This window comes from Sturnus vulgaris, chromosome 3, assembly GCF_052056855.1.
Source record: "Sturnus vulgaris isolate bStuVul1 chromosome 3, bStuVul1.hap1, whole genome shotgun sequence".
NCBI lineage: Eukaryota > Metazoa > Chordata > Aves > Passeriformes > Sturnidae > Sturnus > Sturnus vulgaris.
The window spans coordinates 74,340,653-74,362,947 of NC_142245.1; the positions used below are offsets into that span (position 1 = coordinate 74,340,653).

General features: G+C 34.5%; 1 protein-coding gene across 1 annotated transcript in view; it reads left to right on the forward strand.

Annotated features, from left to right (window-relative positions):
- ASCC3 (activating signal cointegrator 1 complex subunit 3) overlaps positions 1-22,295 on the forward strand; it is a 250,562-nt gene that overhangs the window by 105,245 nt on the left and 123,022 nt on the right. Inside the window, exons 12-14 of the mRNA XM_014880409.2 lie at positions 802-978; positions 4,086-4,157; positions 19,133-19,267. Coding sequence (XP_014735895.2) covers positions 802-978; positions 4,086-4,157; positions 19,133-19,267 — 384 coding nt within the window. The remainder of the gene's footprint in view (positions 1-801; positions 979-4,085; positions 4,158-19,132; positions 19,268-22,295) is intronic.

Below are 22,295 nucleotides of genomic sequence, written 5' to 3' on the forward strand. Positions count from 1 at the left end.
GTGTCTAGAAAGCCTTATAATAAAATTACTGTGAACCAGAGTTTTAAATAATTATGCTAGTTGTGAGCCAGCCTACGCAACTCCTAATGTTCCAGAAGGAAATGGGAAAATTCTTGTGTGCTTTGTTCATTCAGGTCTTCTGTGTACCTTCATTCTTTTGGAAAATTACTTGAAAATACATATAATATGCAGGCTTTTGTATGGAACAGAGAGTTTGGTTGTAAAGCACGGTTTCTGTCCCTTATTAAAGGGGAAGGCATGTAAACCAAAACATTTGAGGAATTAAAGATCTTTAAAAAGAAGAAGAAATTAGAAGGAAATGCCAGTTACAGAGAACTAGAATACATTGTCTAAGAGAGTAGTGGAAGCAAAAACCTAAGACGGAGGAGTGGCACAAATTAGATTCCTTTTTCTTTCCAGAATAGTGGTCTGATTTGGACTCAGGAAGAAAAGACACCAAATCATGTGTCAGTTTTCCCTATAAATTGGAATATCCCTTCTTAACAAAGCCAGTTTTCTGCTATTGTTCCTCCATGTCAGTTAATGACTAGCTAACCTTTTGGAGGGCAAAAGTACAATAGAATAGAAAGATGAATAAGCAAGATTTGATGGAATTGCAGAATGCACTGGTTTCTTCAATACAGGATAATCACTAACTCACATGTATTGTTCACCTTTTATAGCAAGTGTTAACTGTTTCTTTCACATTAATGTTTTGTAAGAGATGTTTTAAAACTCTGTGCTTGATTCCTTGGCTTACAACATGTGGAAAATTTACAATTTTTCTGGTTTTTTTAATAGGTTGAATCTACTCAAAGCATGATTAGGATTTTGGGCCTTTCAGCTACATTACCCAATTATCTTGATGTTGCTACATTTCTACACGTCAATCCCTACATTGGATTATTCTACTTTGATGGCCGTTTCCGACCTGTACCTCTGGGACAAACGTTTATAGGGATCAAGACAACCAATAAGGTAAAAAATCATGAATGCCAAAGAAAGGGTTGCTGTTTGTGGTTACTGTTTGTTTTGATTCATGTATGTATGTGTATAGGATACTAGTTTATTATACTACAGGTATTTTCTTTTGTATAAAGATATACATAATTTAAAGGTACTTTAAGAATCTTCTTTCTTCAGTTTACCGTATTTGTAAGCAGGCCTTGTTGCAGTTGGATACAAAGATATTTAGCTTTGCATTACCTCTTCTTCACTACTAAATTTTGCTTAGCGAAGAAGAAATCATCACCTTCAACTGCAGAGTCAAGTTAGCAGCTGATTATTCTGCCTCTTTCATTTCAGGTTTCCATGTGATGCATCTTTTTTTAATCTGGATATATATAGAGAGAGACAGAGAGAGAGAGAGAGATCAATATATAGATAGATGATATAGATATACATTTAGATATTGACATGACGTGCATTAATACTAAAGTTACTGATGAAAACCTTAGCACGCTAAGCCATTAATTATCATACGTACGTATTTGGTAGAAACCATGTTTAAAGTCATCCCTAAATAAGCTTCTTTACTCTTTGTGCTATTGCTCATTTCAGGAAGCATTAAGACAATGGTCAGCTACAATATTCTTATTAAAAATCATTAGTGCAGTGATACCTTACATATAAATTATACTTCTTTAAATACAGGACTTTATACAAACACTTTACATAGATTTTCCCACGCATCTCATTAGCTTATAATTAAGGTTTATGTAGTTTAACTTTTCAAAAATATTGTTCATCTGTGATTGAAATTGATAGAAATCAAGACACTTTCAATCAAAAGTTAATTTTGTAACTTAATCAATCATAGCATGTTATTTAGTTTTTGTAGAAATTGACATTGCCTTTCTTGGTAGGTTATTTAAGCCGTCATTGCATCTGCAGTGCAAGAGAGGAACTTATTTTACAGCTATAGGGAGATGTTTCAAATCTATACACATAAGAATAGTTTGCCATATGGTGCTTACCATGATTTGCATATTTTAATCATTAATTCCTGTTAATACCTTCACTCTTACTTGCTGTTACTTTCAATTCATCTTTCACTGCTTCTAGATTCTAATACTTAGTTTATTTTCACTATATAGTAAAAAAAGAGAAAATATTCCCTTTCTTCATACTCACTTTAGAATGCATTTAGGGTTCAAAAATTCAAAGATATCAATACATCTTTTGAAAAAAAGTAATTTTCTAAAGAAACATAAGGTGATGATGAAATATTAGGAGGTAATAGTTATTCTGAAATGTGAATACCAGGCAGACTGTTTTTGTAATGCCACAGCCAGGAGTTCTTTTGTTTTTCAGAAGATTGCCATTATAATTTCACAAAGCAAAATATATTTTACAATCAAGATAATAACACTTTGCAGCAAGCAAAACGTAGAAATATTTAGCCTCTTTGAAAAAGGATTCTATTCAGGATAATACTAATACTAAAGCTGCCTAATTATTGCCAATATCAACATCCTTGTGGTCGTCATGAGAGGAGGAAAGCAATGTAAGAAAGGAGAGGATCAAAAGCTGTTATTGCAGAGCATCAGCAAGTGCAGTCAGTGCTATGTCTATATGCAGACTAATGAGTTGCAAGGAGACAGAAGGTTGTTAGTTACTTTAGGTAAATGCTGTGCCACAGTTTGCTGAAATCTTGCATCCGAAAAACCCTCGCCCAAAATTTGGATCTGATTAACAATTTATAGAGTCATGTGCAAACTATAGGCAGGCTTTCAAAGTCGAGGATAGCATGATGTATTTATTATGCATAGAAGTTATCCAGAAAAGTTCTTAAAACTCCATGTTGAAATTCTTGGAGTATATGGCTCCAAGAGTAAGGTTCAGCTTCTTCAATCAAGGTCTGTTAATGTCAGATATTGTTCTTTAATATCAGTCTCTTTTCTTTATGCGTGCTTATGTTTTTCACTTTAGATATAAATGCAATAAATATGTAAAATTAATTTTGTAGTATGTGTACGAATATATATATGTCCATGTGTCTTTATGCACTGCTCTTGTAAGTTTCTCCTTAATGATTTTCACATGCTATTATTTGAAAAAACATATTTGGTAAAATGCTAACCTCTCATTTTAAGAATGATTAGACTGGGTGGTTGTCTCTAGCACACATGCCTATACTTTCTCATTTTTTTATTACTATACTTGTACAGTTTCAAATACAAATGTTCTCTTTCCTCTAAAGCTGTTTTAAAACTGTGTTTTGAAACTTTCACCTGTTCTAAGTAACTCCAAGTATTAAATTTCCATTTTGACATATGGAAATGCTTTGCTTTTGTAGAACATTTCTTTGTGCCAAAACAATTTGGTTATAAGACATGAATGCACAAATGAAGAATGGAATGATTGCTATGATATTGGATTTTATTTATTTATATTGATTTGTCACAAGCTTAATACTGAGATGTATTCAAGTAGATACATGCTATTTATATTATAATGCATTAAGAAATAAAAAAAAATAGAGTAGGTTGAAGAATACTCTTTATTTTGACTGATTTTTTCTTAAACATTTTATTTATCTATAATTGGAAACTCTCTACATGGTATTCACAATGTTCTCTGTGCATGACTCAGCTATGAAGAAATCTGTTTTCTATGGCAAAAAAACTATCAGTAATTTCCTGGAGATAAAAAAAATATATATGTATGCAATGTAAAAACTATTTTTATATACCAAATAGAAAGTCTTAATTCTAGATAAGATATATTAAATTGATATTTCCTCAATATCTTCGTCAATAGAAGTAAGATTCCTTCATTTGAAACAGATAAATTGAAGAACTGGATTACTTCTTTTTGGTCATTAAAAACACTAGCAAAGCTGCATAATAAATTTTCTAATAACTGCCCTTACTCATATTTTATCTATGCATTTTGATGTTTTATTTCTGAATTTAAAAGTAAAATGCTATTGTTGGAATGGGAATTTATCATGCAAAAATAAATACATAATTTAATTGCATAATGAAATTTATTTTTTATGGACCACTCTAAATTGCTTGAAACATAGATAATCTGTAAAGATAGGGATTATTTTTATATGGACTGTGATATTTGTTTTTCAGGTGCAGCAGCTGAATCATATGGATGAAGTATGTTATGAAAGTGTGCTGAAGCAAATAATGGCTGGACACCAGGTATTTATTTTTTAGTTTCCATTCAGAACATACATAAAGAAGTTAAATCATTATAGTGATGTATTAAGAATTATTCTTTTATGATATATCGCTTCAGAGGTAGCCTCTAACCCTACAAACACTTCATAGAAACAGCATGCAAGAAAATGTAAATTGACTAAATAGTGTTAGCTTCTAAGAGAGGTCAAAATTCCCAGTACTTTATATATATCGATAAAGTAATTAATGTGTATTCATGTCACTTTTTTTTAAAATTACAAGGCAATTATTATTTTTAGCCTTTCCTATATCTTTCAAATTCTAGTCTTTTGTGTTAGAGATGAGAGATGAAAATTATGCAGTGTTCAAGACAGAGTGTGTAAGGGCTCAGCATAAGTAATTTGAAATATCCTGGAGTTTGTGTTTTGTTTTCTTTTAGAAGGAAGTAATCCTTCATTTTGCTTTACAATAGACGTTTCTGCAGTGAATTTTCAAGTCTGACGTTCCCCTCAACTAAGAATATGGGCCTAACTCATTTGCCTGAATAGTTTCTCATTCTGTTATGATTGTGGTCCTGAATTACTCCCACACAATGTCTCGTTTTTGTTAGGACTTTGCTCGTAAAGCAGGTATTGCACCTCTTTGAAGCAAGAACAAATGCTAGTGCTCTATGATGCTTGAAGAGGCTTTTCAGTAAATAACTTATATATAAGAGAGGGAAATTCTGTCCTGTACAGTCACACTAAGAATTGCATATTTTTTTCCTTTTTCACAAAAAAATTCATTGTGTTTTTTGAAAGATGAACCTGCTTTATGACTTGGGAAGGGAAAAAATACTTCAGCAACAGCCTCCTAGTCCTCTTGCCCCCACTGCCTTGCTTCAGCTCCATTCTTCAACTTATCTTCTCTTGTTGATATCAGTTATTGTTGTTACATTCAGAAAACTTGCATGAAGATTACTTATGGAAATACTGTTATTTTCCTGAGTGAAGACTGTTAATGAAATTATTTTAGCAGTACCAAGGAAACTTTTGTTTGTTTTCTCCTCATTGTCAATTATGCAAAAACATTACCAAATTCCTAACACTGAATAGTTTCTTATCTTTCCTTTCTTGTTTTGATTTTGTTTATTTTCACTTGCTGAAGAGCAAGTGTCAAGAGTCTTTAAATCAGTAGTATCTAAGTAATGTATCTTGGATTCCCAGCAGGGAGTCTGTGTGCTGTTTTGGCATATTTACTGCACCTTTCTTCCTCTCTCTTTTCTTCACACTGAGGAAAAAGTGACTGCAAACATATATGATACTATTTGAAAACATTCAAGTACAGAAAGTTCAATTCTAGTAGGAGATGTTTTTGTAGCTTTTCTTGAGAATAGTTTTTAGTTCTTGTGTTAGCAGCTGAGTGAATGAGTGTTTTGTTTTGAGGCATGAGCTACAGTTTTAAGAGGTGAAGAGAACTGTAGTCTACTTAATGTTACAGTTTCAGCAAAGGACACTGTTGCTGATCTCAGTTTTTGAAAATTGTATTTCAAACCAACAGCCATATAAGTAAAATTTTGGACAAAGCAGATGTATGGTTTCCTTGCTATATAGATGTTGGTTTGATTTCAGAACACTGTGGTTAATTTGATTCATATGATTGTAAATTTTCTTTATTTAAAAGTGTTCATTCTGCTATGTTGCAGAGCTCTCATTTAGAACATCTAAATAACAACCAGTTACACTGGACTTTTCTTTGGACTATTTAATTCATATTGATCTTGATATTTATTAAAAAAAATACCATAACTTGAAATTAATTATATACAAGTACCAGGCTTTGACAATGCAGAATCAAGCATGTCAACTCATTGTCTAATTATATTATCATATATCATATTATAATATGTAGTACTGTACCACGTAAAAAATGGTAGCTTTTCTTTTAATGAGTGTGCTATGACAAATGATCTGTCTAATCATTAGACCTGCAGATGTTTAAAACGTGGGAAAAATAAGGTCATGTAGATGCAACTACCTGCCCCATAGTGAAAGATTAATATTATGAACGAATATGATTGATATTACACTAGAAAGGTTTTCTTCAGTGTCTTTTCACAATTTTGAGAATGCTCTTTGATTTTCTAAGTTTCCAGAAACCCATTACCTTGTGTCCATGTTCACCATAGGCTGTTATCATCATGTGTGGTTACCTTTCTTAGCTTGTGCTATCCAAAAAACTTGTATTTATTAACACTATATATGTGCAAACTTCATATGCTTTTTAACAAAGTTATGATTGCTTCTAAATATATTTCTTAAAAAGATGTATTCATCTCTTCCCCTCAAATACTTGAGAAAAAAATTCCATAGCTGTTGTGTATCTGTATGACATTCAGGACATGGCTGAAATTTTATATCTATTCAGGCAATAATGTGTGACAGAGACAGATCTCATTAGCAATGCTCCAGAGGGCCTAAAACCTCTGTTCTGTTTTATACTGAAATGCAAGAATGAAATACCAGAACCTGAGGAAAACATTTTCCTCGCTAAAGTTGCTTGAGTTAATGTAGATCTGTCTGTGGCCATCAAGTTTTCACAATGTTGTCTCTTTTAAGATTCTTGATCAGAGTCTTTGGAATGTCTTAAGGAATTAAATTCAGTGTTGTTTATCTACTGGTCTGTTAACTCATTCTCAAAGAATTCTACCATAGCAGAACTAAATAATTTATTCTTATGGAATTCATGCTATGTCACTGTCATATTGTAGGTTGCAGTGTGAGGTTTGGCTATAGTTACACATCCATATGTTTTTAGTAGATACATGTGTATTTTCATTTTTTAAGGCTAAGGTTGGTAGGAGTAGTTGCATTCTATAGGCATGTGTTTTGACAGATGGAGAGAAGCTTTTTATGATGATTTTTCAACAGTCATCCTCTGCAAGACTTCAAGCTCTTCCTGGCTACTGGGAAATTAAGAATTGGTGATTCAGGCTTTAATTTTGATCCATCTGCTCAGACTAATAAGATATCTCATTTGTAGGCTTCACTTTGAATTACCAAATGCAACTGAAACAATAACATTTGTCTTATAGCACAGTTCTCCTCTTGTTTACAACTTGAGGAAGTAAGATAGATGGCCCTACTGATTTTTCTGGGCATTTTGTTATAGAAACTTCCAGTTATGACTAAAGATCAGAAAATGTCCCAAAGGTTTCCAGTACTTTTTAAATCAGTACACTCATTTACAAGGATTGCTAACAATGTAGAAATCTACTGGAAGTTTTCTCTGGCAGATCCTACCTCCTAAGACAGCTTTAAGTGAGAACCTCTAGTGCTGTTAAATCTGCACTGTCCTTCCATGCTTGATATTAGTTGGTGAATATTTTTTTTCATATTATACTTTGAATTTGCTAAGTTCTCATATAATCTAAAAATATGTTGGATCTTCCTGGACTAATTTGCACTTTCAGAGTTTTATTTCTGCCTCTTAAAAAATTGATGATTCTTTAAATGAAGAAAAAAAAGTTGTTCAACATTTGTCAGAAAATATGATTCCATGCTCAGTTGCAGGTGGAGTATTTTTCCAGCATTTCTCTTCTGGGATACTCTTTGCTTGAAGACCAGGTGAAGGCTAAGTGACTGAAAATTACCATTCCCTCAGTGTTATTACAGCTCTATTTTTTCAGACAGTCACCAGAAGTGGGCCACATCAACTAAAAGGATTATTTCAGATACAAAGCTAAAAAACATTTCACATTTTACAGCCTTGTGAGAAGGGCATCTAATGGCAACAATTTCTGGGGTACAAGTAGCACCTTTCTGAGACAGCGTATGGAGATCCTCATGAAATCAGCCAAGACAGTGACTGAAGACTGCACATGTCAGCATCATTTTTATAGTAAACTGAAACATTACATTACAGGCCAGGTGTGTGTCGACACAGGCAGGTGGCCAGCACAACCACAAACCCAGGCTGAAATGCAAAGAGTTAATTTTTTCCATTACTCCCTTACTGGAAGACCCTGAAGCAGCAGCTGGGCAGCAGAGACACGTGAGGAGCAGGGCAGGCACTGCCAGGCTCAGCCCATCCTGATGGGCAGTGGAGCTGCTGTTTGCAGCCATTTACCAGAGGCCCTCATATTGTACCACCATGCTGTGGTCTTCCTGTGCTTTTTATGATTTCTGGACTTTGATCTCTCTTTCAGGACAACAGTCTCGGACTTGTCCATGAGAGTGCCCCCAAGTCTCTGTGAACACCCATGCTATCTCAACAAAGACGTTTTGCTTCCCAAAATAGATAGAGGATAAACAGCAGTAGACGTCATATATGGGATTTTTCATACTGTTAATCTGCAGGCCTAGGCAATCCCAGCTGCAAGGTCACTTGAGCAAGTCTACCATCCTCCTCACCATTCTTACACTTTTAATCTTTTCCTTCCAATAACCAGTTTAGGATAATGCATATCACACTGTATGTGTCTTAACAGTTTATGACAATAACATGACACCCTTGTCATGTTATGATTTGAGACATAATAGTATTTTAAGTAGTTGTGAGAAATAACATAGTATATTTAAGATTTTGGTTATTCCTCTGAAACACATCATGTGTAAATTTTGATTTCATGTTAAATTCCTTTATCTTATATATTGAACTGCTGCTCTCTTTGTCAAAGTTCAGTTGTTAAGTTAGTATCCTAGGGAGTTAACTATTTTTCACTCTGACTCATAAATTCACATCCATTATGTCTCCTGCTGTTAATGACCTTTTGCTGGTTTATCTCATTAACTTGGTTACCAGGAGATGATCTTACGTTTCTCCTATTGCCCCCACCACCTCTTAAATATTTTTGCTGTTATGAGTTCGTCAGAACCATACTCTTTGCTATCTTTACTTTTTTTTCTTTCCTTTTTTCTTTGGTCTGAAATGCACTCAAGCAAAAAATCCTATAAATGTCTTGTATTATCAATTAGAAGAGTTGTTGCTGAAGTCCTTGAAAGCTTTTGAAGCAGGCTCTTCCTCATACTGCAGTCATAAAACTCTTCTTTCACCACTCTCCCCAGAATACACACTTCTTTTGTTTCTCCATTTTCTTGTTATTTTTTCTTATAAGTGATTCCCTTTGATATTACTTAAACCTTCAAAAGAAGTCCTGTGTTTTCTTTGCCCTTGGTGTTGTTTCAGCAGGTCTCTTACATTTTCTCTCTGCACCTTATTTTCCTGTGTGGCTTTTTTTGCTGACTTTCAATACTCTGTTACTCATCTTCAGTCACAGGTATCCAAGTTTCAGCCCTGGTTTCATATCCAATGCACTTCTCTCCTTTGCCATTTTGTCTGTTTATGACAGTTTTTAACTTGGAGTGCCTTTGATATTTTCTTATCTTCTGGAAACTCTTTTTTCCTTTTTAAGACAATTCCTGTTTTCCCATTGCTTTTGAGAGTTTTCTGTGTAAGTCTGAAATGGCAGTATTGGCAGTATCTTTTCTTTCACCAGCTCTGGTTCTCAGGGAAACTCTAGGAGTTGGACTTGCCAATCCATGAGTATTTCTTCCAGCTCAGCTGATTCTGTGATTCCTTGAAAGTTCATTTTCTCGCTGAGCTTGGTGTTTTCAGTTCATAGCAAAAATTGGCTGTTCTCTGGAAGTTCTGACACCTTTCTGTGGTTCTCATTGCCCTTACTGTTTATGGTTCAAGGTGTCAGTAGATAAATGCTCAGGAGACATCATGGCTTTACAATAAGTGGTTTCACTATGCAAGGAACAGCTTTTCTAGTGGCCAAAGATGCCAAGTTGTCTGTTGTAAAGAATTTGGATTTTTGAAATGCTGTACGGTATTGAAAGCCTCAACACAACATCACAAAGGGAATGCAGTAGTAGTAATTGTGCAAAATTAGCAACAACTCCACTTAACTAAAGCTAATAACTGCAAACCAATAGAGATATAAGCCTTTTTTGAATTAACATGCTAGAAATCTCACTACTGGGATGAAAAATGTGGATGAAAAGTAACAATGAAGAGCTTTATACAGACCATCTGTTCTTGTTGATACACTGTGAGTGGTGATTTCGACCTGCCCATTTTGTGTTTATTTCAGTTCAGTTTTTTTAACCTTTTGAAGAAAGTGCTTTTTCAAGTACATTCTTAATTTCTGAGCTTTTACTCTTCTCATTTGAGCTAGTTCTTTAGGTTTGACAGGATTGTGCTCTCTACTGCTTTTGCAATATTGTCTCAACTGCATCTGATTTACCTGTCGCAAGCTTTTACCTTCTATCTTTTAAAATTAAGTAAATGTGCAGAATCGAGTCATGTATAATTGTAACATTTTTGGTTAGTCTATGCATTGGGTGATTACTATGCTTTCTAGAGATCAAGATTGCTTTATTATTTATAATTTATGTTCTTAATTATAATGTTGTCTTATACTACTGGTCCACATTTATTTCATTAGAAATAATTTTGAGGTTCAATACATTTCTAAAACGTTTTGGAATAATTTCTAAGTGTTACCTTTCACAGATTTTAATACTTTACTCTTTTAAATTACGATTTTTTGTTGTCTTAGATCAGAAAAAAACTGTGATTAAACTTATATAGTCAGAACTGATTCTGTGATGCATATTGCACACAAATCACTTTGTCTGTAATTGTTCTCTATGTACAATAATTGAGTTGAACTTTGCAGTACTAAGAAGTGTCATCTTGTTTTTCTGAGCTATCTTAAACTAAAAAAGAAACAGAGTAGTTAATTTAAATCTATTATATTAAATTGTCAGCAGTGAATTTGACAGGTATTAATTTCATCTGTAAAAATGATGGATTAAATTTCTTTATTATCAGTTTTCCAGCTGTTATTTGGCTGCAGAAGCCATGTGAAGATAAAAGTTTAATAAGCTTAGTTACTGGAGCTGTTGACAATGCTTTTATAGCCATGTCTTGAGATAAGATTTAATAAAACAGTATTTTCTTCAGAGGTCTCTCTGGGACTTAGTACCTTGAGAATTAAGCTTGTCCTGATGCTTTTTTTTCCTGGGTGAAATAGTGCGTATAGGATGCTTTGGACAAATAAGTCCAAGAACCTACAGAACTTTTTAACATGTATTCTTCATCTAGACTGGGTTTTTTTCCTAGATTTTCATTTTAGAGCTTAACGGGTTTATTTCAGCCTGAGTTTTTGTACCTCTGCATCTGTACAGATTGTTTCTCTTTCATCATCTGGTGTAGCTTATTTGCATATATATGTGTATATATTGCTTCTATATATGTGCGTGCATGTATGAATAAAAATACACAAATACAGAAGGTAAAGTGACCTCACAGGATGACTGAATTATGACTGATGATTTTAAATGTTATTTCTCTGTCAACTGATTAAATGAAGAATTGAAGGTTTGCGGTTTTTGCACAATTAGGGCCCATTTCTATGTGTGGTTTCTTTACAAAGTCACAAACTAATTCAGTGATGTGCACTATTTTTATATTCTGCCTCTTCATCATTTATTTATGCTCTTCATTTCCACAATAACTGCCTTTTCAACTTTAAGAATATAATAGTTAATATCATCTTATGCCTGTATAAATTTTGTTTCGTACTTTAATTGGAAATAGTATATTGATGTGTTGTCCACTTCAAAAAGTGTTTTATACCAGATGTTTCATATTATTGTCAAATAATATGTATGTACTATTTTCCTCTATATTTTCTGTTCAAATTTGTTTGACTTTTTACATATACCTTGTCAGCTGCTCTTATGAACAGCTGAGGAAATTGCTGGAAATAGATGCCATAACAACTTAGGTGTATAAAACCCCATAATTCTTCAATTATGGAGCCTTCTAAATGTTTGTGTGCAATGTTTCTATGCAGTATGCTAATTTTTGAATGTAGGCTTGTATTTATATAGTAGTTTGTCTGTATATGTATAGTCAGGCATTCACAATGAATTTATGTAGACCAGAAACACCAATTTAATATATTCTTATTAATTATGAGTACATGAGGTGTTCAGTTTATGTCTGCACTTTTGCACAGCTACACAGTGTTGTTGGTATTGGTAATTACAGCTGTTTAAGGTAGAAAATGCTACTATTAGAATTATGCTTCTTCTGAGATTATGAATTTGCATTGAATCATTAAAACGAACAAAAAAATACCCAATTTAATTGCAGATGAGCAACATCTCATAGCCTAAAATTTTATTTAAATTAAGTAGTAGATAGTTACATCCTGAGCCTCTTGTGAGTGACCTAAGTGTTAAGTGACCTAAGTTGCAAATGTACTGCTTGCAAGTGTGGCAAAGGCACCTTGACCAGTCTTGCAGCCATATATGATAAGTTTCAGTAGCTCTGTGTTAAAAGCTGTTTTTCAGATATGACACTGCAGACCATTAGCAGTCTAGAAGATCGTGGGAAGTTAAGTCTGTGGATTTCTGTCAGCTCCATGTTATTTTTCAGTAAGAATTCAATGACAAGGTTAAATGATACTACAAATGATATGTTAAGCATTGCCAGTGGTTCAAAGCTTTTGAAAATTCTTACCCTGTAGCTCTGAAAGAAATGGATCTGTGTGCTTAATGTATCATGGTAGTATCAACTATATAAATAAACTACCTGGTTTTTGTCAAAACATGCGTAAGTTATTACTAAGGCAGCTGCTGTCCACCAAGACTTTATGCCTGTCACAGACTTTTAACAGGTGTCACCTGAGAATCCAATGGTATTGTCATTGGTGGGTTTCAATTAGAAATATGCAGAAACATAGGTTGCTCTAGAAAATAAGGTACTTTGAGGAACCCATGAAAATGGAAAATAAATTTTCACTAAGATGCATTAGGAAATTCCTATTGACTTTATAGTTATAACCTCTTTCCAGACTATGAAGTTTATCATTTATGTAACTCTGTGGTGTTGAGTTTTCTTTGTGGCTACTGAAAAAGTGATTCCAGAATATATTACATTTGGATAATTGCATGCCTTTTAATTATGAGGTATTAATGATACTCTTATTTAGGCTGGGATATTTTGAGAGGGACTAGTTTGTAGTGGGTTTAGGAGGGAGATTTTATTTGTTCTAGCACAGTTTACTACCATTAAAAATAAATGCATCATTTAAGTTCTTCATAATTTATTAAGTTTCATGTTAAAAATACTGCTTGAAAGCATTTCTTTATTTTTCTCATGATATAGAAAACTGGTTGATTAGGAGCAAAAATCTAGATAAAGGTCTATCTTTAAATCAGTACTGATAAAAATAAATTAGATATCATGGCTATTCTTTTAATTGTTTAGTAGGTTTATGTTACTGAAACCAGAAGATAGAAAGGTTGACATGGCCACTTCCTTAATCCTTTTTTGCTTAAATAAAAGTAATGGGAATAGATATAAAGATTCCTCCAGTATCTTTTATGTTCCTTTCTTTTACTAAAGCTGAATAGAATCCACATATCACTACTGACTCCTGGGTCATTTTTACGTATTATGAATGTTATACATGTTAATATAAATAGATTTGAAAACATAAGAAGAGATATGGTGAACATGACAACTCTTAATCTAAAATGATATTTGTTGAAAATATAATTTATTATACCATAGGAACATATTTTATTATACAAATTCAAAATAGTGTCAAAACAGGACAAAGGGAAATGCTTGAAACAAATTATTGCATGATCTTGTTATTCTAAAAAAAGATACAGTGAAAAGCTGCTTACAATTTTGAATAATAATTGTCATTCAAGTCCATTGGCATCTGCAAAAATGCATTTGTTAACTGCCTAATGACATATATTTGCATAGTAATAGACTAGCTATTCTAGCTTAATTTTCTATACAAGAATAATTATTGCTATTTCTATTCCTATCCTGTCAATTAAAATTCAGAATAATTTCTACTACCTGTAGAAGTCAGTAAAGTATTGTTTGTTTGTCTTATTTTCAGTTCCCCCTCTGCTTTAATTTTCACTCTATTCATTTTTCCTCTACAATTTGTAATATATTTGGCTAACGCTACAAATGGAAGATAGCACAGATCCTATTATAGTGTTCTGAAACAGGTTTTCTTTAGTGGAAGATATATATAACTGTTGTATAAAGGCAGAGTCATGAAGTTTCATGTGGGCAAGTACTTTTCACTGGAAGCATCCTCCCATGAATGCTGCTGCCTGAACACTGACTGTTCTTCCATGTAAAGGTTTGATGTCATGGGAGTCTCCTATCTTAATGCTAGACTAGGCTCAGTGTCACTTAAAGTCCTTAGCTGTTTTATCCGTAGCCTTGAGTGGAAATGACACCAAACCCCTATAACTTTCAGTTTTACATAGTGGCAGAGGACTCAATGTCACATTTTACGTGGACATAGCTGAGTGCTTCTCTGAAATGCGTGTGTACTGCTACATGCAGCATATGGAACAAAAGGGAGAAATTAGGAATCTGCATACCTAATTGCTGAGCTAAGATGGTATTGAGGTTAGAGATGTGATGTGCTGCCTCTCATGACTGACTGCTGCAATGAGTGCAAACAGAATCTTGAGCAAGGTCAAGGTCAGGACAGCAAGAAACTTGCTTGTGTGTGAGAGCACAGCAGGGATACCTGGAGCTCTGCCTAGGGATGGATGATGAGCCAGCTGAGAGGCCAGGAGGAGGATTAACCAGTAGATAGACATAAGCAATGTTGTTATGGGATTTTGCTACAGATACTGATCAGGAATAAAGTAAATGAGGCCTTCTTTGGACAACTAGAAGAAGCCTCTTGTTTGTAGTCCCTGGTCTTCCAGGGAGACTTTGCCACCACAATATCTGCTGGAGAGACGACACAGCAGAGCAAAAGCAATCCAGTAAGTTCCTGGAGTGCATTGATGGAAATTTCCCAGCACAGATGACTGAGGAGCTGATAAAGGCTGGTGCTCTGCTGTACCTTGTGCTTACATAAAGGGGAAGACAAGTTGGGGATATGAATGCTGTGAAATGTTTTGGCTGCAGTGACCATCAGACAGTGGAGTTCAAGGTTCTAAAGGAGGGAACAAGGCAAAAAGCTACACTGTCCTGGGCAGCAGAAGAACACTTTGTCCTTTTAAGAAATCTTGAAAGAATCCTATCCCAGATGGTCTGGAAGACCTAGGGGATTTTGCAGGAATCAGATCTTCCAAGTTCAAGAACAGTCCATCCTGATGTGCAGGAAATCAAGCCAAATGGCCCAGGGCAAGTATGGATGAGAAAGAAACTCTTGACAAGCATGATAAGGAAGCAGACAGGAGGGTAAAGCAGGGACAGAACACCCAGGAGTAGTATAAAGCCAATGTCCAGGCATGCAGAAATAGGATTGGGAAAGCCAAACTCTGTTTGAAGGTGAATCTGGCAAGGTATGTAAAGGGCAGTAAGAAGGGCTTCAACTACAGCAGAAGCAGCAGGAAGGCAGCTAAGGTAAATGATGTATTTGAGTGAATAAATCAAAATTTAGAGAGTGATTAATGGCAGTCTATCAGGAGTTCAAAATATATCACCTTACTCTCTTGATTAGCTGATGAAATATTATATATTTCTTTGTTACTAGTTAATATTTTCTATTAAAGTATTGTATGGTATTGTGCAGCTTTGTTCTTCAGCACAGTTTCCTAAATATTTCTCTTGAATGTAGAGAGAAATGTTTTAATGGTAAGTGTTGCTGAAATTTTTTTGGGCATTTTTGACTTCTCAGCCTTGAATGAAAATTCATGTATTCCAATCCACATTATTTAATTTTATGTGATGAGTAAATGCAGTCTGCTTTTAAATTGTAAAGAATTTTTTTTGTAGAAAAGGAAGGATACAAAAAATGTCACATTAGAACTAGTTTGTAGGCAGCTTAGTAATCTTTCAGTTTTCTGTAGTAAAAGATCTTAGTACACATGCAAATTATATCAATATTTCTTTTAAATACAAGATGTACTAACATTAATTAAAATAATTAGAAAGTAAATTCAAATTCTCTTGTTGCCTTAGTAAGTGACAGCCTGTTCAGCTTTTTCCATTCCCATGGTGTTGTTTAATATGTAGAAAGAATTTAATATGCAAAATACAAAAATCTGCTAAAGCAAAAATAAGATTTCAATGTTAAACTTTTTAAGCTTTAGTATAGGTCAACTTTTGAAATTTCGTATTTTATTGCTGCTTTTTTAGTTACTAGTTCCAGATAGTTCTTCATGGGTTACTGGATTTGGTGAGAGGAATGGGAAATCACATTTATACACTACTATGCCATCAGCTAGATCTGGTAATCTAAAATATCCTGATTTAACATCATTTTTGATCAAGACCCACTAGTGAGCTGTGTGTGTTGTTTTCATGTATATTATGGATGCAATATGCTTTTCATTCTGTAAATGTTGGGCACTGCAATTTTGAACTCTATCTTGGCAGTTAGGGAGAAATCACTGCAAAATAGAAAAAGTTTTATTACTCTTTAGAATTAGGCTACATGTTAGTGAGCTTTACTTAGTCTGTAAGGAGGTTCCATTTAATGATGTGGAGGGAGATGTTTTCAACATAAATGGGTGCTGTTAGCAGTCCTTGGGGAAAAGTGTTGAAACCTTATTAGGAATTGAGTTATGTAAAATACCTGGAGGAGTTTTCGTGCTAACCTTAGGGGAGAAAATGTTTGGACAGATTAATCAGTTGATCAGTGTCCCTAACTGTTTATTTTCAGTAGAAGTAATACCCAGATCAGGAACCACATAAAAGAACACGTTATAAGGATTTAGCTCGGTGAAGCCAAACAATGTCTTGGAGCTAAAATAAGGACTCTTGTTTCTTTAACACATAATTAATATCAACACTGAATTAAATAAATTCATTCTTTCATATTAGTTTCTTCGAAAGGTATGATGCAAAGTGAATGGCAAAACTTAGGTCTTCTCTCACCGAGGAGAGCAGTTCAGTAAGAGAATTGCTGAACTCAAGCATTCAAATGACCAGAACTTTTAATAAGAAGGTGGAAAGATAACTGAGTCATCATGTTTCCCCAGAAAAATGATGCACCATTTTAAGGCTATCATAGAGAATATCAGTTTGAGATATGTATTTTCCAGTAGCAAAAGTTAATCCAAGCATCTTTGCTGTCCAAGGCACAGGAAATATATTTCAAGGCATTTCAGGTACCTGATTATACATTTTTAGTAATAATAGCACACTTGTCGGGGCTTTGGTGATGCACTAATATGTTTCATAAAGATTAAAACCTGGTATATGCAACTCTTTGAGGAATGCAAGCAGTTCCTGCTGTGAATTTTCAACAAAGTTTTCGCTGAAAAGGTTTGATTTGTTTTATTTTGTGAAAATTCTGAGGAGGTAACCTAGCTACAGACATTTGCTTTCTCCTTTCTTGTGTATTTTTTATTATTTAAAAGCTTTGGTTTCAGGAGAGAGCAGCAGACGCTTTCAGCACTAGGGCTATATACACCAGAGCTGGCTTTGAACTGCAAAGTACAGATCTAATTACACAGCTTGTAACTGTGGAACCGCTTCTCTCTATTCTAAATTACTTTTCCTAACTTATTTGCATAATGTAATGCACAGAGATTTTGCCACTGAAATATAATATTCTCTGACACAGTTAGGACAGGCTAAATTAACCCTCCTAAGACTATATTGCTGTCTTACAGTATATTTGATAAATGTTTACTTCATTGGGGGAAAAACATCCAACAAGGTGTTATATGACAATTTTTAGCTAGGGCTGTTTTTTTAAAAACATGTGGTGATGTACAGAGATTGCAAGATGTAAGAAGATGTGCAGGGATTGTTGTCTGTCTGAGAAATTTTTTTTTGCTCAACAATTTTGCAATCACTTTACATTTTTTCAGGTGTTGATATGTGATCATTTAATATATAAAAGTCAATGAATTCAGGTGTGCATTAACACTTTTAAAACAGTGGCAGATAAATATCAAAGAAAAGTGCTGCACATCTGAAAATTAGGTGTCTATAAGAACTGTTGAAAGGCTTCTGAGTGAAAGACAATTACACAATGCTTGTTTCTTAGTTATTATCTGCATACTAAGGTCAGGTATTTCTGAATGAGTGATTGCTGTGGTGTCAGATATTGTCATACAGGTAGGCAGAAGCTTTAGAAATCATAACTAAAGTTTTATCAAGTCTGTACCAAGCTTCTGCTAACTAAAAGAAGAAACACATGCTTTTTCTTGTTTATTCTTGATGAATTTATTGAAATTTAATGATTATAATAGGCAGAAGAGAAAGGGAATTCAAAGCATAAAATGCAATGAGGTCCCAATCCATCTGTGCCATTCCAGTTCTTGAAGCCTGTATACTGAGTGCCGCTGACTGTCACAGTTTCTAAAGCCCACAGGATTGTTTCTAGATTTATATTATGGCAGGCAGTAATCAGAAAGGAATATTTTAGCAGTTTTTAGGTAAAAGACTCCAACACTTTTTTGAGATCTCTTGACATTCTCAACAGCATGAAAAAAATGTAAAAATATTTCTCTCAAAAATTTTGATTAGTGTTTTCATGGCTTTTGAATATTGTATTAGTTGTCCTGCTGTTAACAGTGGTAATATTCTTGTGGGCTTTTAACTGTGAGCATTACACAGTAGTTCTCTTCTATTTGCTTGGTTGTTCTTTTCTCACATAGCCAAGTTGTAGCATCAGAATATTTATCAGCCCACTATTTGTTTCCAGATCATTTAGGATGTGTCAAATAAACTCTTTACATCGATGTTAATCTCAGTATTTGTGAAGATGAGCTATTTATGGCCAACAATTGTTCCCTATTTTTAAAGACTTAAGAAATTTTTAAAAATACAACCTTCTCAAAAGCTCTGAAAATATTAAATTCAATGTAGGCAGAATCATCATTTAATTGCCCTTAAGTGGCATTAGTTTTCATCAGTATGCCATGTATTAACTAGTTTCTGTCATTCCCATAGGGAATATTTTGTAAATAAAGTGTTTTCATTATTTGATTAAACCTTTTTTTTTTTTTTAATTTCTCATTGGCCCTGTTTCTTTCTGTCTAAAGGTGATGGTGTTTGTTCATGCTAGAAATGCTACAGTACGTACTGCTATGGCTCTTCGAGAAAAAGCAAAAAACAATGGTCATATTTGTCACTTCTTGTCACCCCAAGGATCAGAATATGGACAGGCAGAAAAACAGGTAAGTAAATAATTTACACTGATAGTCTTTTCAGTCTTGAAATTGTTATTTTTTACAAGACAGTCGAATAGATGCAGCATTCTTGAGCTTCTGGGAAGACTTTGCTGTGAAAAGTCATGTGAAGTTGCTGAATTAAATAGGGGAACAGAAGGAGTAATAGTAAAGAAGAGCAAAGTCCTGTTACTTTCAGTTTGTTAAAATAAAGCTGATAATTGTTGTGTTTTTTGCAACTTGCACTACTTGACAGCACCCTTCATGCTTGCAGCTCAGGAAGTTCCTAAACCATCAGCTTCAAGGAATATGCCAGTATATCTGCCCAAAGAATATTTTCATAACAATTCTTAATTCTCTGCTGTGTGTGGCATTCATATTTGGTGATATCGACTGAAGCTGAAAGATTAGAGTTAACAGTTTCTTTGTAACAACCCTTGAAAAATAAGGTTATTTCTCTTTCCACAATTGATTTCTCCCCATAAACAGAAGAGATACTTGCTGTAAAATTTTCATACATATGTGATATACTTCGTGCACTGGCAAATATATCGACAAACTTCAGTATTTTGGATCTGTGAATTAGAATCTTCTGAGTGTTTTAGGTTCTCATGTTTGTTGTTAGTTGTAATAAATATGTTATTTTATTATATACCTTTGAAGAGAATGTGAAAAGATTCATTCAGTCATAGTCATTATGAATGGAACATAGATGATACAGTTGGTAGAATCAGATTTCTGAAACATAGAGAAATCAGAATAAATTATGTTCTTTTTGGCAAGATGCTTCTGAGAGCTATAATAAATATTTTAAAACTATGCTCTTATAAGTTGATGTCATTATATTTCATAAAATAGCATATTTAAAAGACCCTCTTCTAGTAGATGCTAATATCTGCTGCATTATAAAAATAACATGAAACCTGGAGACCCCATGTTTCTAGGATTACACTAATTAATGCTGAACTTTTTTTATTAGATTTCTTAGCAAAAAATCCGAAACTCTTCATTTATTACAAATAGTTAGATTTTAATGGTAATACAAAAAAAAATAAGCTATTGAAAATACTAGTGCTCATTCAGACAGTCAAAATTATTGCTAAAGAAATTAAGAAAAATTTTATGCTTATTTCAGCAGTACATATTTTGTGAGATATCTGCCAAGGAGGTGTTCATCCAACCCACTGTGTATGTCATTGAAAACAGCTCCTGTATTTTTAGTTTTACTTTTCATTAATTAATTAAATTAGGTTAAATTAATTAGAAAGCATATTCCTGTGTTGATGGAAACCACAAAACTGTCACAGAGAAAAGTTCTAAACCCATTTGGAATATGTGTAATATGTTTTGCTGTGCTATAATGCTTATTACTTGTGGATATAGCAGTAGATTTCATCTCTGAGGCAATGCATGGTATGCACCGTACTGGAAAGCACAGTCAGGGAGGCGGAGGAGAGGGAGCTGTGTTCCCTGCTAGGCTGATCTTTGACTGTTCAGAGCCCCACAGTGAAACTGGACGTGTGCAGCTCCTGTCTGGGTCAAGGTTGGAGCAGGAAGGAAGGGCCAGGGAGGTTGTGATTGAGAGCTGGTGTGGACTATCCGTCCAGGCAGATGTAGTGGTTGTGAATTACCCGTGAATACAGGCAGAAGTCTCCCCATTTCATTTCCAGCCTTTATCTGGGACAGTGGCATTATTCAGGGCACCCATGAAGTTCATAAGCTGCACTTAAAGACTGCTTTCGAGTCCAACCAGGCCCCTACTTTGCTGCTCAAGAATTGGCAACAACCATTTCCATGAATGGCAAATTCATGAGTGGTTGAGCTCAGTATTCAGAGGAAAGTTGTGATGGTAAACAGTGAGACTTAGGTCTTTGGGAGAGCAGTCTTTGGCTTATTTAGATAATTACACAGTAGAATCTTCTGGGAAGCTTCCATGAGGCAGACAAATCTCTCTTCTTTTACACTGAAGAAATAGCTTGAATAGGGAGGTGTTCACCTTCACTGAAAGCAGTGATGACTTGGTATCATGATTCAAGAAGTGAGGAAGAAACTGGGAAAGAGAGAGGTAAATGAAAATGAATACTTAAGTTGTAAGCTTTACATGCTATTCATGAAAAATGCAAGTAAAATATTGTCACTAGACAGGTTCATGTGAAATGTACTTGTTATTCTAAGCAAACTCCCAAGAGAATTTGAATTCTTATGTGGGAATACTACTCTTCTAATATGAAAATCTAAGCATCATCCTTTTTCAGCAAAAGCTGTAGACAAGATCAGTATTAATGATACACACTTCCAAGTGCTCTTACTGAGAAACTTGAGGCATGAAAATGTAATGTGAGAAATTATGGAATCTTTCCCAATACAATTTTAAAAATTCTTAAGAATCAGTACCTAGGAAGACTGCAGAAGATGAGGCAAAAAGCAGGTACAAACCAAGCTGGTGATGACTGCCTGGGAAAGCAAGACCAAGAAGTGTGACTGTCAATAATAGAACAAATTTATTACCAGATAAGGAGGAGGGGGTGTGAAGACCAGTGTCCTGGTTCCAGCCAAAACTGGGTTATTTTTTTTAGCAGCCAAGAGGGGCCCTGGTGGTTATTCTATACCAACTCACATCATGCTGGGGGCAGGGAGAAGGGAGTGTCTTCTGGGGAGAAGGGGTTCCTTCTGGTCATGTAGGTGCAGCAAAATAGTCTGGTAACACCATTTCCAGCAATCACATGTGGATTGTTCCCCTCTTTCTTGTACCCTTCACCATTAGTGGTGTTGCTGTTACTGTTTGTTTTCTTCTCTTATTGCTGTTTCCAGTAAATTGTTCTTATCTCAACCCATGATCTTCATGTTTTGTGCCTCCAATTCTCCTCTCCAGAGCAAGGGAGGGGCTGTGGGAGGGGGAGAAACAAGTAAGGAGTGCATGGTTTGGAGGCTCTCAGTGGGGAGCAGTAAACTGGTGAGTATCGTCCTTAAACTATGGCATAAAGCAATGAATGAGAGGGAATTGTGTTCTCAAGCAAGGATCACATTACCTTCTTGT